Source organism: Vulpes lagopus, chromosome 7 (genome assembly GCF_018345385.1).
Source record: "Vulpes lagopus strain Blue_001 chromosome 7, ASM1834538v1, whole genome shotgun sequence".
Classification (NCBI taxonomy): Eukaryota; Metazoa; Chordata; class Mammalia; order Carnivora; family Canidae; genus Vulpes; species Vulpes lagopus.
The window spans coordinates 4,558,838-4,574,125 of NC_054830.1; the positions used below are offsets into that span (position 1 = coordinate 4,558,838).

At 47.5% G+C, this 15,288-nt stretch overlaps 1 protein-coding gene across 1 annotated transcript; it reads right to left on the bottom strand.

The window, feature by feature from the left end:
• Window positions 1-6,768: 6,768 nt before the first annotated feature.
• Window positions 6,769-9,671, bottom strand: CD70 (CD70 molecule). The gene is made up of 3 exons (XM_041761013.1): window positions 9,519-9,671; window positions 8,213-8,246; window positions 6,769-7,157 (listed from the first exon to the last, which is right to left on the bottom strand). Exons 1-3 carry the CDS (start codon window positions 9,669-9,671, stop codon window positions 6,769-6,771), a joined length of 576 nt encoding a protein of 191 aa, XP_041616947.1.
• Between the last annotated feature and the right edge of the window lie 5,617 nt (window positions 9,672-15,288).

A 15,288-nucleotide genomic window follows, 5' to 3' on the forward strand; every position in this document is an offset into this window, starting at 1 on the left:
TATTTATTTATTCATGAGAGACACACAGAGAGGGAGAGACATAGGCAGAGGGAGGAGAACCAGGCTCCATGCAGAGAGCCCGATGCGGGACTTGATCCAGGGTCATGCCCTGAGCCAAAGGCAGATGCTCAACCACTGAGCCACCCGGGCGTCCCTCTTTCTTCTTTTCTTTCACCAGTATTTATCCTTTCCCCCCATCATTATTATACTCATTCCCTTGCCAAACCACAGATACCCTAATGTCTGAAGGCTACCCTGGTCGTGATGGAGAGTCAGCAAAATATCCCCATGTATAGCTATTATTTGTAGACAGCATGGTGAAGGAAAGTACTAGGGATGCAGAAGGAGAGAATGTGATCCAGTCCTGGGGTGGGGAGGATTGTGTAAAAGGTGCCTCGAATGACCTTTTATTTTTATTTTTTTTCGAATGACCTTTTAAAACTGCAAATTCAGTCAGGTCCCTCCTCATTCTGACATCTTCAATGGCTCCCTCTTGCCTGGGCAATAAATCCTTAATCCTTAGTCTGGAATTTAGAGGTCTGCCTAACCTGGTTCTAGACTCATTTTCTACTTCACAATACACCCAAGAGCCCCTTGCATTTCTACCATCAGAGGTTCATGATCCTGACTATGGCTTCTAGCCTTCAAGTGGAATGTTACAATTCATTTCTGAAAGTGGATGAGAACTTTTTGTTAATGAAAACCTCTTGATGGGTCTTGATCTTTGGTGATTGTTGAGTAATATAACCCTGGATACCAGTAAGGACAGAATTCAGGAGCTCTGCATGATAGAATCAGCAGAATTTTGAGACAGGGGAGTGAGATCTATGAAGAGAGAGATAAGAGGGGAGAGGTGAGGAGCAGCTGGTGAGAAAATGTAACCCCAACAGCTACGGCAAAGGGGGAGGGCATATATGGTTTCCCGTGGCTACTATATGATCATCAGCTTTGTGGCTTAAAACAACACAAGTTTACATTCCTATGGTTCTGAAGGTCAGAGTTTGAAATAGGTCACATTGGGCTAAAAGAACGAAACTGGATCTCTGTCTTACCACCATCCACAAAAATCAACTCAAAATGGATTAATGGGCAGCCTGGGTGGCTCAGCGGTTTAGCACCACCTTCAGCCCAGGGCGTGATCCTGGAGACCCAGGATTGAGTCCCATGTCAGGCTCCCTGCATGGAGCTCGCTTCTCCCTCTGCCTGTGTCTTTGTCTCTCTTTCTCATGAATAAATAAATAAAATATTAAACAAACAAACAAAAACTCCAAAATGGATTAATGTCTTGAACATTTGACACCAAAGGTAAAGGAAACAAAAGCAAAAAGAAGCAAATGGGGCTATCTCAAGAGAAGAAGCTTCTGCATAGAAAGGGAAGCCATCAACAAAATCAAAAGGCAACCTAAGGAATGGGAGAAAATATTTGTAAACCATCTATCTGAAAGGATTAGTATCCAAAATACATAAAGAACTCATATAACTCAGTAGTTAAAAAAAAGAAGTAATCCAATTAAAAAAATGAGCAGAGGACCTGACTGGACATTTTGCCAAAGAAGACATATAGGTGGTCAATATGTACATGAAAGATGCTCACCATCACTGATTAACAGGGAAATAAATCAAAATCACATGAGATATCCCTTTACACTCATCAGAATGGTTAACCTTCCCATCCTCACTTATCTTTGCTATCCTCTTGAAACTCAGATCTACTAGGCAAGTGATCTGGAAGGGTGTGTTGCCAAATGGTCAGCTATGGTCTGTCTATTTATTTATTTGCTTACTTATTTATTTATTTATTTTAAAAAAGATTTTATTTATTTATTCATGAGACACACACACAGAGAGAGAGAGAGAGAGAGAGAGAGAGAGAGACAGAGACACAGGCAGAGGGAGAAGCAGGCCCCATGCAGGGAGCCCAATGCTGGACTCCAGGACCACGCGCTGGGCCAAAGGCAGGCGTTGAACTGCTGAGCCACCCAGATGTCTCCACTATGGTCCTTTTAAAAGGTAAATCAAGGGAAGGACTATACAAAATCTGGCTTTTTTGTTGTTTGTTTTGTTTAATATTCTTTTTGCACTGTTGGGATTTTTCCCACTGGGCATGTTTTACTTTTGGAAAAAATTTAAAAGCTGCAAATCCAAAAATCATTGCCAAGGCCAGCATCAAGGAATTTATCTCCTGTGTTTTCTTCTAGGAGTTATATGGTTTCAGGTCTTCCATTCAAGTTTTTAATCCATTTGGAGTTGATTTTGTATATGGTGTAAGGTAGGGGTCTGGTTTCATTCTTTCGCGTGTGGCTGTCTAGTTTTCTTAAAACCAACCGTCCTTTCTCCATCACATATTCTTAGCTCCTTGCTTATAGATTAATTGACCATATATGCATGAATTTATTTCTGGACTCTATTCTTTAAAAAAAAAAAAAGACTTTATTCATTAATTTGAGAGGGAGAGCGAGCATGAGCAGGGTAGAGGGGAGGGGCAAAGGGAGAAGCAGACTCCCCACTGAGCAAGGAGCCTCCAGGACCCTGAGATCATGACCTGAGCCAAAGGCAGACACAGCCATCTGAACCACCCAGGCACCTCTCCGTACTCTATTCCGTTCTATTGATTGATGTGTTGGTTTTATGCCAATACCATACTGCTTTGATTACGATAGTTTTGTAATATAAATTTGAAATCAGGAAGTGTGACACCTGCAGCATTATTTCTTTTTCTTTTTCTTTCTTTTTTTTTTTTTAGATTGCTTTGGTTTGGGACCTTTTGTGGTTCCATACAAATCCTAGATTTTTTTTTCCTATTTCTGTGAAAAATGCCATTGGAATTTTGATAGGAATTGTATTATATCTGTAGCTAGCTTTGGGTAATGCAGACATTTTAACAATATTAATTCTTCCAATCCACGAGCATGGAATAACTTTCCAATTATTCGAGTCCTCTTAGGATCCTTTGTACTTCTATGGAGCTAGTTGTAATGTCTCCTCTCCCTTTTCTGATGTTATTTATTTAGTCCCTCTTTTTCCCCTATTGAGTCTAGCTAGAGGTTTGTGTATTTTGTTTATTTTTTAAAGAGCTAGCTCTTAACTTCAATTTTCTATTGTTTTAGGAGTCATTATTAACCCTTCTACCTGTGGCTACACTGAATGGTGCTGCTATGAGCATAGGTGTACTAAATTTAGAAATTTACATCTGATTGACATCATCTTGTATGCCTTGTGGAGATCATCTTGGAAGATGAGATTTTACAAGTTTATTGCTTAAACTTTTGAAACTCAGAATTTATTTTTTTTCCAAAAATCTTATTTATTTATTTATTTATTTATTTATTTATGAGATACACACAGAAAGAGGTAGAGACATAGGCAGAGGGAGAAGCAGGCTCCCCTCAGGGAACCTGATGTGGTATTGGATCCTGGGGCCATGGGATCACACCCTGAGCCAAAGGCAGATGCTCAACCACTGAGCCACCCAGGCATCCCTGAAACTCAGACTTTCTCTCTTTTTTTTTTGTAAATTTATTTTTTATTGGTGTTCAATTTGCCAACATATAGAATAACACCCAGTGCTCATCCCATCAAGTGCCCCCCTCAGTGCCCATCACCCAGTCACCCCCACCCCCCGCCCTCCTCCCCTTCCCCCACCCCTAGTTCGTTTCCCAGAGTTAGGAGTCTCTCATGTTCTGTCTCCCTTTCTGATATTTCCCACTCATTTTTTCTCCTTTCCCCTTTATTCCCTGTCACTATTTTTTATATTCCCCAAATGAATGAGACCATATAATGTTTGTCCTTCTCCGATTGACTCAGCATAATACCCTCCAGTTCCATCCAGTCAAAGCAAATGGTGGGTATTTGTCGTTTCTAATGGCTGAGGAATATTCCATTGTATACATAGACCACAGCTTCTTTATCCATTTATCTTGAAACTCAGACTTTCATACTTGGCTACACCATCTTTCCCATTGAGGCAATTCTCCTTATTTTTTACTAGTAAACTTTATTTTTATTTTTAATTTTTGTAAACTTTATTTTTTAGACGAGTTTTAGATTTATAGGAAAACTGAGCAGAGAGTATAGACTTCTCATATACTTCCATGCACACAGTTTCTCTATTTTTAACATTTTACATTAGTATAGAACCTTTGCTACAATTCATGAACCAGTCCTAATACATTATTATTAACTAAATCTCATAGTTGATTCAGATTTCCTTCACTTTTCCTCCAATATCTTTATCTGCCCAGAATCCCATCCATGATTCCTAAGTACATTGGATCATCATGTCTCCTCTGGTACCTCTTGGTTAGGACAGTTTCCCGAACTTTCTTTGTTTTTGATGACTGAGCATTCTGAAGAGGACTGGTTAGGTATTTTGTAAGATGCCTCCTTCTTGTAATTTGTCTGTTTTTTTTCTCCTAGTTAGACTGGGGTGATGGATTTTGGGAGGAAGACTGCAAAAGTGAAATGTTTTTCTCATCCTCTCATGTTAGGGGTGTGTGCTGTGGCAATGGCTTAACACTACTGATGTTGGCCTTGGTCACATGACTGAGGTGTGTTGGTCAAGTTTTTCTTTTTCTTTTTTTAAGATTTTATTTGTTTATTCATGAGAGACACACAGAGAGAGGCAGAGACACAGGCAGAGGGAGAAGCAGGCTCCCTGGGGGGAACCCAATGCAGGACTTGATTCCAGGACCCGGGGATCACGAGCTGAACCGAAGGCAAATGGTCAACCACTGAGGCGCACCTGGTCAGGTTTTTCCACCATAAAATTACTCCTCATCCCCTCACTTTCCATATTGTCCTCCTTGGAAGGAAGTCACTATGGTGAAGTCCACACCTAAGGAGTGGGGAGCTACTCCTCCTTTAGGATGGAGTAGCTACATTGTGAAAATTATAAAGCGAAACTTCATTTAAATGAAGTTGTGATGTGTGGCAGGGGGACCTCTCATGCCCTACCACTCATCATTGATTGCAAACCCAATAGGAAGAGCCACATGTTGCACATGGATACTACTTAACTATATGAGCAGGAGGAAGAAAGTTTTCCTCCTCCCCCGGGAGCAGTAGAGCCAATGGCAGACAGTCACAACTCACCTAATGAGAAGCCACTTTACTTCAATCTCCCAGGGTACTCCAATGGACTTCATCTATGATGCCTTCCCAATTTTCTGCTTTCCTCTAGAAAAGAGCAGTCCTCTCCTTTGTTTGGCAGACTTGGCATAGGTTTTGCTCGCTATGGATTGCAGTTTGGTGCTATTCCTGAATAAATCTATTTTTGCTGATAAAATAACTGGCAGTTTAAAAAAACATTTTATTTATCTTTTCGAGAGAGAGAGAGCGCGCACCAGAGACAGTGAGACAGCAGAAGGAGGAGCAGAGGGAGAGGGACAAGCAGACTCTGTGCTGAGCATGGGGTCTCATGTGGGGTTTGATCTCTGGACCCTGCGATCTTGACCTGAGTCAAAACCAAGTGCCCATAACTGGCAGTTTCACTTCTAGGGTTGACAATATAAAGTATTTGAAATTCTGCACAAGGGCTCTGTCTCTTCTTCTCCACTTACAAATATATTCCTGTCCCGTCAAGGCTCCCGGGGCATGGAGCCTGCTTCTCCCTCTGCCTGTGTCTCTGCCTCTCTCTCTCTGTGACTATCATAAATAAATAAAAATTAAAAAAAAATTAAAAAAAACAAATATATTCAACCACCTATTTATATCAATATGGACTCATGGATATTTATTTTATATTTTGAATTATAATCCAAAAGTATTCTATTTATTTTATTGCTCACATTGTTCCAGTTTTAGCCATTGGAGGCTTTGTCAGTTGGCTTGTGTGCTCCTTTGACATACAGACCAATATGGCTTCTCTTTCTTTTCTTTTCTTCTACTCCTTCTTTCCTTTCTTTTCTGCACATCCCTATTTCTGCCACTTACACCATGCTCATCTTGCATATTTTTTTCTCCCACTCCTACAATCAGCCATTTCTCTAAGGAGCCCTGATTCCTTTTTAATGGAGAATGGTATCAGAAATCAAGATGCAGGGGTACCTGCGTCAGTCAGTTAAAAGTCTGGCTTTTGCTCAGGTAACGATCCAGGGGTTCTGGGACCGAGCCCCACGGGCTCCCTGCTCAAGGGGGAGCCTGCTTCTCCCTCTCCTTCTACTGCTCCCCCTGCTGTGCACTCTCTTGTGAGCGTGCCCGCTCTCTGTGTCAAATAAAATCTTAGAAAAAAAAGATAAACTGAGGCACATAAACATTTTTTAAAAATTTATTTGAACAAAAAGTTTGAATCAGGCAGCACCATGCCACAAGTAGTTAGACCTGCTTCACCAACCCTCTCTACGTGCACCACCCATCCCAGCACCTCCAAGTGTTCACCAATCCCGAAGCTCTCCTAACTCCATCCTTCAGTGTTTTTAGGGAGGCTTCAGTACACAGGCGTCAGGTGGTGGGAACTGAAAGTTCCAACCCCCTATTCCTGGGTTGGTTCCCCAGCCAACCGGGCCCCAAAACTTAGGTGACCTGAGGGCTTTCCAGAAGTCACCTCATTATCATAACAAAAGACACCTTTAACGCTCTCCACACAGAGGAAATTCCAAGGGTTTTCTGGCACTAGGCTCCAGTGCCAGAAAAGAGGACAAAAACCAAATAGATATTTATTATAAATCACTATATTACAGAGATACACAAAGAAAAATACATTTTTATAAGAGAAAATAAAAAAGAGAAAAACACATTCTCCCAATAAATCTGGGCCAGGAAGTGCAATAGTTAGGGGTGGACCCACTGAACCCCAAAAAAGGTCTCATCAGCATTTGGGGATGGCAGCAGAGGCAGGGTGAGGTTGGTGCAGAGAGTGTCTCCTCGACCCAACGGTGTCAGGCGCTGGGAGGTGACCACACAACCTCCGTGAAAGTTGAGGCGTAGCAGGCTGATGCTGCGAGCTGCTGGGGAGCAGATGCCCACCGTCAGGGTGGCCCTGTGGGGCGTGGTGGCCCATAGGGAGGAGGAACAGTTGGCCAGTGTCACTTGGATGTGCAGCCTATAGATGCCACTGCGCTGGACATGCAGCTGCCCGTTGTCCAGCTCCGGTCCATGCACGAAGGAGCGGCCCAGTGCTGGGCCTCCTTGCCAGCGCAGCCTGCAGTCCTGCCGCTGTCCTGGGGGCAGAGCGTCAGGGAGGTGGGAGGACGGAGGTTTAGGGAAACAGCGCTATAGCCCCAATGTCCACAATTCCTCTGTCGAACCCTAACCCCCAAGATAATGGTATTGGATAATGCCTTTGGGAGGGGATGAGATCATGGGTGTGGAGATCACTCTCCCCGTTCCTGCCACGTAAGGGCACGGAGAAAAGATGGTCATCTAGAAACCAAGAAGCAGGTTCTCACCAGCCACGGAGAATCTGCTGATGCCTTGATATTGGACTTCAGTTTCCAGAACCATGAGAAAGAAATGTCTGCTGTTATAAACCACCTAATTTACGGCATGGTGTCTCAGCAGCCAGAATAGAAAGTGCCAGAGAAGAAAAAGAGGAACAGGGTTTCCCTCCACTACAAAATGGAATGAACACAGCATCCAAACCTCTGGGGATGAGCCGGGAAAGGCCCCACGGTGGGGAGGGCTAGAGGGAGGGGGAGGGTCTCCCCGCGGGCCACCCAGTGGCTGGCTCCCTCACCACCTTCACCTCTTTCTCTAAGGCCACCTTCTCAGGGACGCTGCCGCTCCCAAGGACCCCACTGTCCCCGGCAAAGCCAGCCCTGGTGCGCCCCAATCCCCTCCCCTGCTTGATTAAGGAGGTCCTTTCTGTAGGACCAGTCCGAGGGGGCGGGGTGTACCCCCCTCCCCTCGGCGTGTAGGTAGTTTGCATGTTCAAGTATTTACTGGCTGAGCCTCTGGGTAGAAGGGGAGCCCCGCTCCCTTGTCTGCGGTGGCACCTGGAACAGCGCGGGGCTAAGGCCTGCGGGGCGAAGGGAGGAACCTGGCGACTGTGCTGAGTGCGCTTTCTTCCCCCCAAAGGCGGACGGTAAAGGGCGAGGGATGCAGAAGGAGCAAGGTCGTAGAGAGCCAGAAACACACTAACCCCCTCGCCTTCCTCTCCCTCCCGGGCTCACTCTCTCTCCCTTTCTCTGGCTCTTTCTCTTTCTGTCTCTTTATCGCGATTTCTCATTTTCTGTCCCTCTCTCTTTCTGCCTCCCACGCGCGCGCGCGAGGTTACCTGTGTGATTCAGCTGGAGCTCAGCCATGTCCCACTGGAAGAAAAGAAGGGGAAACCGGTGGGCACATGAGCATGAGGGTTTTAAGTGCTCCCCACCCGGTGGGCACATGGACATGAAGGTTTTAAGTCCCCCCCCCTTCCCGGTGGGCACATGAGCATGAGGGTTTTAAGTCCCCCCCACCCGGTGGGCACATGAGCATGAAGGTTTTAAGTCCCCCCTCCCGGTGGGCACATGAGCCCCCCTCCCGGTGGGCACATGAGCATGAGGGTTTTAAGTCCCCCCCCCACCCGGTGGGCACACGAACATGAAGGTTTTAAGCCTCCCCCTTCCCGGTGGGCACATGAGCATGAGGGTTTTAAGTCCCCCCCCACCCGGTGGGCACATGAGCATGAAGGTTTTAAGTCCCCCCTCCCGGTGGGCACATGAGCATGAGGGTTTTAAGTCCCCCCCCCCCCCGTGGGCACACGAACATGAAGGTTTTAAGCCTCCCCCTTCCCGGTGGGCACATGAGCATGAGGGTTTTAAGTCCCCCCTCCCGGTGGGTACATGAGCAGGAAGGTTTTAAGTCCCCCCCTTGCCCCCCTCCCCCCGCCTGGGCGCCCCAATGTAGACCTCTCTCTTCTCTGCTCATCCTCCTACCCGCTTCTCAACCCGTCCGCCTGAGTCGACTTTTTAAAGATCCCTTAAAGAGGAAGTAGTTTTGAATGAACTGCTTACACCTGCTCTCTCCGAGGCGCAGCCCCCTGCGCTGCGCACCCCTCGTCCCCCGCGAGGTGGGGCCCTGTGCTGGGCGTCCAGGGCTTCCAGGAGAGCCGGCCGGGCCGCCCTGGTCTTGCAGGCGCCGGACCCACGCCCTCCCGGCTTTGTGAAGCCCCCAGCAGCCTCTGAGTCAGCCCGCCGGGGGAACACCAAAGACGAGTCATTTTCTATGCCCACATCGGATGCCCCTTGCTCAGCGGCAACCTCCCCACCCCGGGATCCCCACCCGGGATTCACCTCCGGAACACAACCGACGTCCCCTACCCTCCAGGGCAGCCGGGCCCTACCCGCTTGCTCGGGTCTCTAACTCTCGCCCTACTCTTTCCCAGCCAGGTCTCCCCGGGCGATTTTTCTCCGTCTGGTTCCGAGAGCCCCGGCCGCTGGGTCCCTGGGCTTGGATCCCACCGTGACTCCGGTCGCTCGCCCCGGCTCCCTCCGCGCCCCTCCCCCCCACCCGCGCAAGACCGGGTCGCACCCGGAGGTCCCCAGGCCCCACGGGGCAGGTGGCAGGTTTGCATCTCCTTTCCGCCTTGCTTTTCAACTCACCCCAGGTGACTCGAGCTGCCGCTGCTGCGCGAGGCGCTGGGTGCAGAGGAAGCAGTAGATGACCGCGCCCGCCAGAAAGAGCGGCAGAGCCACCCGCAGGACGGACGCCCAGGGCAAGCGGGGCACCGGGCAGCCGGAGCCCTCCTCTGCCATCGTGGTCTTCAGTCGGCGCTGCATCAGCCGGATGAAACGTCAGCCCTCCCTCAGCTCTGAGGCTTCTGCTTGCCCAAACCTGCCTGGGACCCGCCCCGCCCCACTCTGGGGATGTCCGGCAAAGGGGAGGGATTTGAGTGGTTCACTCACTCAGCAGGGAAATCCCCCCACCCCGGCTCCTGCACACCCCCAGCTCCCAGAGCGGTGGGCCAGCTGCATGGTGCCCCTTGAGCTTCCTAGTTGGCTCCTTCCCCTCACCTTCCTGGTATTCACTCACTCACTCATTCACTCATTCACTCATTCAACAAATCTTCACCGAGCATCCCCTACGGACCAGATGCTGCGCTGGGCAAGCAGCCAGGGAGGGCAGGGAGGCTCTCCAAACACCCACGTGCTTCTCTTCACTTTCCCGGGTCTCCCCAGCCTGCTGCGGGGCCACGTGACTGACCTGCCCAATAGGAGGAGAGCAGAAGCCTGTAGAGGTCACTTTGGTGGCCGGCTCTTATAAACGCTTCACATCACGCTTCAGGGTTCTCTTCCTTTCGGAGACCACCTGTCCCTAATGGCTGCAGTGGGTTGAATAGTATCGGTCCCAAATTCCTGTGCTGCCTAGAACCGCAGTTGGTATGTGACCTCACTTGGGAACACCATTAGATGGGTGTCATTAGATGAGACCATCCTGCAATAGGGTGGGTCCTAAATTCAAAAAATGGCATTTTGTAAGGAGAAGAAAGGCCACACAGAGGCACGGAGGGAGAGAGAGAGAGAGAGAGAGAGAGAGAGAGGCAGAGACATAGGCAGAGGATTGCCAAGGCAGAGACATAGGCAGAGACATTGCCAAGAATTGCTCAGGACACCAGAAACCGGGAAGACGCTAGGAAGGATTCTTTCTTAAAGCCTCCAGAGGGAGCGAGGCTCTGCAGACACCTTGATTTCAGACATCTGGCCTCTGGACCTGTGACAGAATGAATTTCTGTCGTTGTAAGCCACCGCATTTGTGGTACTGTGCTGTGGCAGCTGCAAGAATCCTACAACAAGACGTTAGAGAGATGGCCTGGGCTTGCAGGATCGTGCCCATCGCGGTCGGTATCAGTGAATCTAACCCTGCACTTTCACTGCATGAATGCTGCTGTCACCGCAACGACAAGTGCCCAGAGCTGTGCTCTAAGAAGCTTTGCTGATAGACACCGGAACTTAAAAATTTCCTTCCAAAGTGAGGAGGGGGTAGAGACCTGGTCTGGAGGGCGGATACGGGATAGATTTCAGAGATTTCAGAGCCGGAGCCAACCGACCACCTTGGCTGGTGGGGTGGCAAGAGAAGGAAGGAAGGAAGGAAAGAAGGAAGGAAGGAAGGAAGGAAGGAAGGAAGGAAGGAAGGAAGGAAAAGAAAGAAATAAAGAAAAAGAAAGAAAGAAAGAAAGAAAGAAAGAAAGAAAGAAGGAAAGAAAGAAAGAAAGGAAGGAGTCAAATGCACCCGGAATCCTAGGGATGCAGGTGATTGGCATTTGTACGCTGAGACCCCCAACTGCTAAAGGAATTACCTTCCCTAAAGCCCTAGGATTAAGTTTGGGGATTTAGTGGGCAGGAACCCCAAGGGCTTTCCCCCTCAAGCTCTCCTGAGCGTGGTGGCATGATCCTAGAAAATTTTCCCAACCTTCTTTCTTACTATATAACACGCTCCCCCCGCCCCCCGGGTTCTAAAGTCTAGCTCCAGCCGCTAACCCCATCTCCAGAGCCTCTAGTCCTCATCATGTCCTGTTCCCCACAACGGACTTTTGACGATTTCCTGCAGTCCACCTGGTGTCCCTCCCGACCTCCATCTCAACGCGGCAAGACTAATTGCTACAGAGGATAGTCAAGTCCGTGGAATCTGCAGTCCCTCAGCGCAGCTGTATTCCAGTCTCTGGAATGTCACATTTTAGCTTTGAGGTTTTGAGAAACTCATATCCTCATCAGCTTTTAGGGTCAATGTTCCTGGAATCCCTAATGTGGGCCGTGAAGGGGTTCAGAGGAAAAGGTATGTGTCAGGCCGTAGCCTGGTGCCAAGCACACAGCAAGTGCTCAATAAAGGCCCGCTCTTGATTTTGTTATTTTCACCCACAAAATACTCATTAGAAGAACGTACAAGGGGGATCCCTGGGTGGCGCAGCGGTTTGGCGCCTGCCTTTGGCCCAGGGCACGATCCTGGAGACCGGGGATCGAATCCCACGTCGGGCTCCCGGTGCATGGAGCCTGCTTCTCCCTCTGCCTGTGTCTCTGCCTCTCTCTCCCTCTCTGTGTTTGTGACTATCATAAGTAAATAAAAATTAATAAAAAAAAGAACGTACAAGGGTACAAACAATTCACAAAGAAAGGAATTCAACTGGTTTATAAACGCAGAAAAAGGGTATCAACCTCTCTGGACAGTCAATTGTTAATTACATCAATCAGAATTACATCAATCAGAAAAGCTAAGAGATGGCCAAACCCGAAGTCAGTTCCAGCTGGAGCAAAGGTTTAAGTGTAAAAAGGAAAAAAGAAACCAGGAAAACACCGAAAGCATGGTGATTTCATAAAAATTCATCCTGGTGCAGTGATGTGTTAAGTATGTTAAAACAAAAAAAGCAAACAAACTAAGAAGGCATAAAAGAGAAGGCTGAAATGATTCGCAGATAAATGAATAATTGCTCCATTAAAAATAGCAAGTTTAAGGGCACATACGCACGCAAGATGGGAAGCGGGAATGAAAAAGGAAAAGTGGATCACACACTGACGATTTTCTTTAAGGTATAAAATATATAAGTGAAGTCTTTAAGAAATGACTGACACTCTCTAGAAACGTGAAACAGAAAAAGTCCGTTTATAAAAAGAAACGCACACGCACAAGAAATAGCATCAAGCGATACACTCTCTTTTCATAATAAGAGAATTTGGAAGTTCAAAGCCGGTGGGATACACATTTTCATTTTCACCTGCGGTTTGGTGAAAGATCAAAGCGCTGGCTGATTTGCTGTGTTTTCTCGGCATCTGGCTGGGAGGCATCCTCCCGCCCAGATGATGGGATTTGAAATGGATCCACACTTTTGCAAAGGATGAGGTAGAGCAGAACCAGTCAAGGGACCAGAATACAGCTTCCCTGTGTCCCAGCAGCTGTCCTTGAAGGATTTTATGTGATAAGCACACCCCCCTCACACATCACAAACACGGATGCTCACACCTAAGTTCGACGTGGTGTGATTTGTAGCAACAAAAGGGAAAACAAAACCAACGCAAACACCCATTTGTTATTGGGGACTTATACCTGTGATAAATAAAGAATCACATTTTTGAGACTTTGCATGGCCGGTGGAGCGTGTCATGCTACGACTTCCATCTTTCAGGGCAGCAGGGCTAGAAAGATGAGCCGAAACCACCTCGCAGAGAGGTGGGTGGAGGGGGTGTGCCCGAGTTTGATTGCACGTGTGCACCCCATGTCTGGGTTTTCCCTGCTGCTCTGAAATTACTGGCCTGGGACATTAGGGGGGCTCCATCAATCGATTGTTCTCCCAATTGTGCAGTTGTGCTGGGGCGGTGTGGGATGTTTGAGGAAGTTCTGAAACCAGAGCTTCCCCTACCTTCAAGCAGGAGGCTGGCTCCCTCCCCTTGCCAGCTAACTTTCCACCTCCCTTACTACTCCTCCTGACCCGTAGGGAAGGAAGAGGATAGAGCCTCTCCACCCCCTCCCCTGCCCTGGGGCAATCTGGTTGCAAGGAAGTAAGATCCCTTTTCTCCTGAGCGTCGAGTTTCCGAGAATTGCAGATATTTGCAAGCATTCCTTACGTAGGCTTCTCAGATGGGCTTCTTTCACTCAGTAATATTCATTTACATTTCCTCTGTGTCTTTTCGCGGTGGAGCCCTCACTTCTTTTTAGCACTGAATAATATTCCGATGTCTGGATGCCCCACAGTTTATTTGTCAATTCACCTACTGCACACTTGCTTCCAAGTTCTGGCAATTATGCATAAAACTGTGCGGGCGTACGTTTTCCAACTCCTTTGGGTAAATACCAAGGACTGTGATTACAGATTCCTATGGTGAGGGTATGTTTAGTTCTATGAGAAACTGCCAAGCCATCCTCCAAAATTAAGCCAAGCTTCTATACGTGGTGGCTGGATCCTAAGAAGGCAAAACTAGAAGCTGACGGTCACAGGATCTCAGCTTGGAAGTGGCAACTGTGTCACTTCCACTGTATTCTTTTGGTGAAAGCAAATCGAAAGATCAACCCAGGTTCAAGGAAATGGGAAGTAGACTGAATCCATGACTTGATGGGAGAAGGGACACATGCACGTAGAGATGGGGAATGGTTGGGGATCATTTCTGCAGACACTCTACTAAAAGGACAAAGCTCAAGCCTGAAAAAGGAACTAATGTGGTTTTTAAACATTTCTAATTTTTCCCAGATTTATTGAGGTATGATCAGCAAATAAAAATTATATGCAGCTTAGGTTGTATTACGTGTGTTTTTTTTTAAAGATTTTATTTATTTATTCATGAGGGACACACAGAGAGAGGCAGAGACACAGGCAGAGGGAGAAGCAAGCTCCCTGCAGGGATCCCCATGTGGGACTGGATCCCTGGATCCCAGGATCATGCCCTGAGCTGAAGGCAGAAGCTCAACCACTGAGCCACCCAGGTGCCCAATGCAGTGTTTTTTTTTTTTTTAAAGGTATACAACACGATGATTTAATGTATGTTTACCCTGTGAAATGATCACCACTATCAAGTTAATGAAGAGGTCCATCCCCTCAGAGTTGCCATCTTCTGTTTTTTTGTGGTGAAAACACTTAAGATCTATTCCCTTAGCAAATTTTTTAAAATCTTTTTTTAAAAACATTTTATTTACTTATTCATAGAGAAACAGAGACACAGGCACAGGGAGAAGCAGGCTCCATGCAGGGAGCCTGATGTGGGACTTGATCCTGGGTCCCCGGGATCACGCCCTGGGCTGGAGGCCGCGCTAAACCCACTGAGCCACCAGGGCTGCCCCCTTAGCAAATTAAAAAAAAATATTTTATTTATTTATTTGAGAGATAATGAGAGGGATCCCTGGGTGGCGCAGCGGTTTGGCGCCTGCCTTTGGCCCGGGGCGCGATCCTGGAGACCCGGGATCGAATCCCACGTCGGGCTCCCAGTGCATGGAGCCTGCTTCTCCCTCCGCCTGTGTTTCTGCCTCTCTCTCTCTCTCTGTGACTATCATAAATAAATAAAAAATTAAAAAAAAAAAAAAAAGAGAGAGATAATGAGAGAGAGAGAGAGAGAGAGAGAGCACAGAGGGAGAGAGAGAAGCAGACTCCCCGCTGAGCAGAGAGCCGGACATGGGGGCTCGATTCCAGGACCCCAATATCCAGATCTGAGCTGAAGGCAGATGGTTCATCCAACTGAGCCACCCAGGTGTCACCCCTTTAGCAAATTGTAAGTCTATAACACAGTGCTACTCACTATTTCATCATTCTGTCACACTAGATTCCCCAGAACTTATTTATTATTCAAAGTTTGTACCGGTTGACCAACTTCGCCCCCTTACCCCGCAGCGCCTGGCAGCCTCCGGTCCACTCTTTAGTTCTACGAATGAGACTTTTTAGATTCCACGTATAAGTGA

Coding starts and splice junctions, on each gene's coding strand:
- CD70 (XM_041761013.1), bottom strand. CDS start 9,671: ATGGCAGAGGAGGGCTCCGGCTGCCCGGTGCCCCGCTTGCCCTGGGCG. Junction 8,247..9,518: donor GGCAGCTCGAGTCACCTGGG/GTGAGTTGAAAA, acceptor CTTTTCTTCCAG/TGGGACATGGCTGAGCTCCA. Junction 7,158..8,212: donor GCTCCAGCTGAATCACACAG/GTAACCTCGCGC, acceptor CTCTGCCCCCAG/GACAGCGGCAGGACTGCAGG.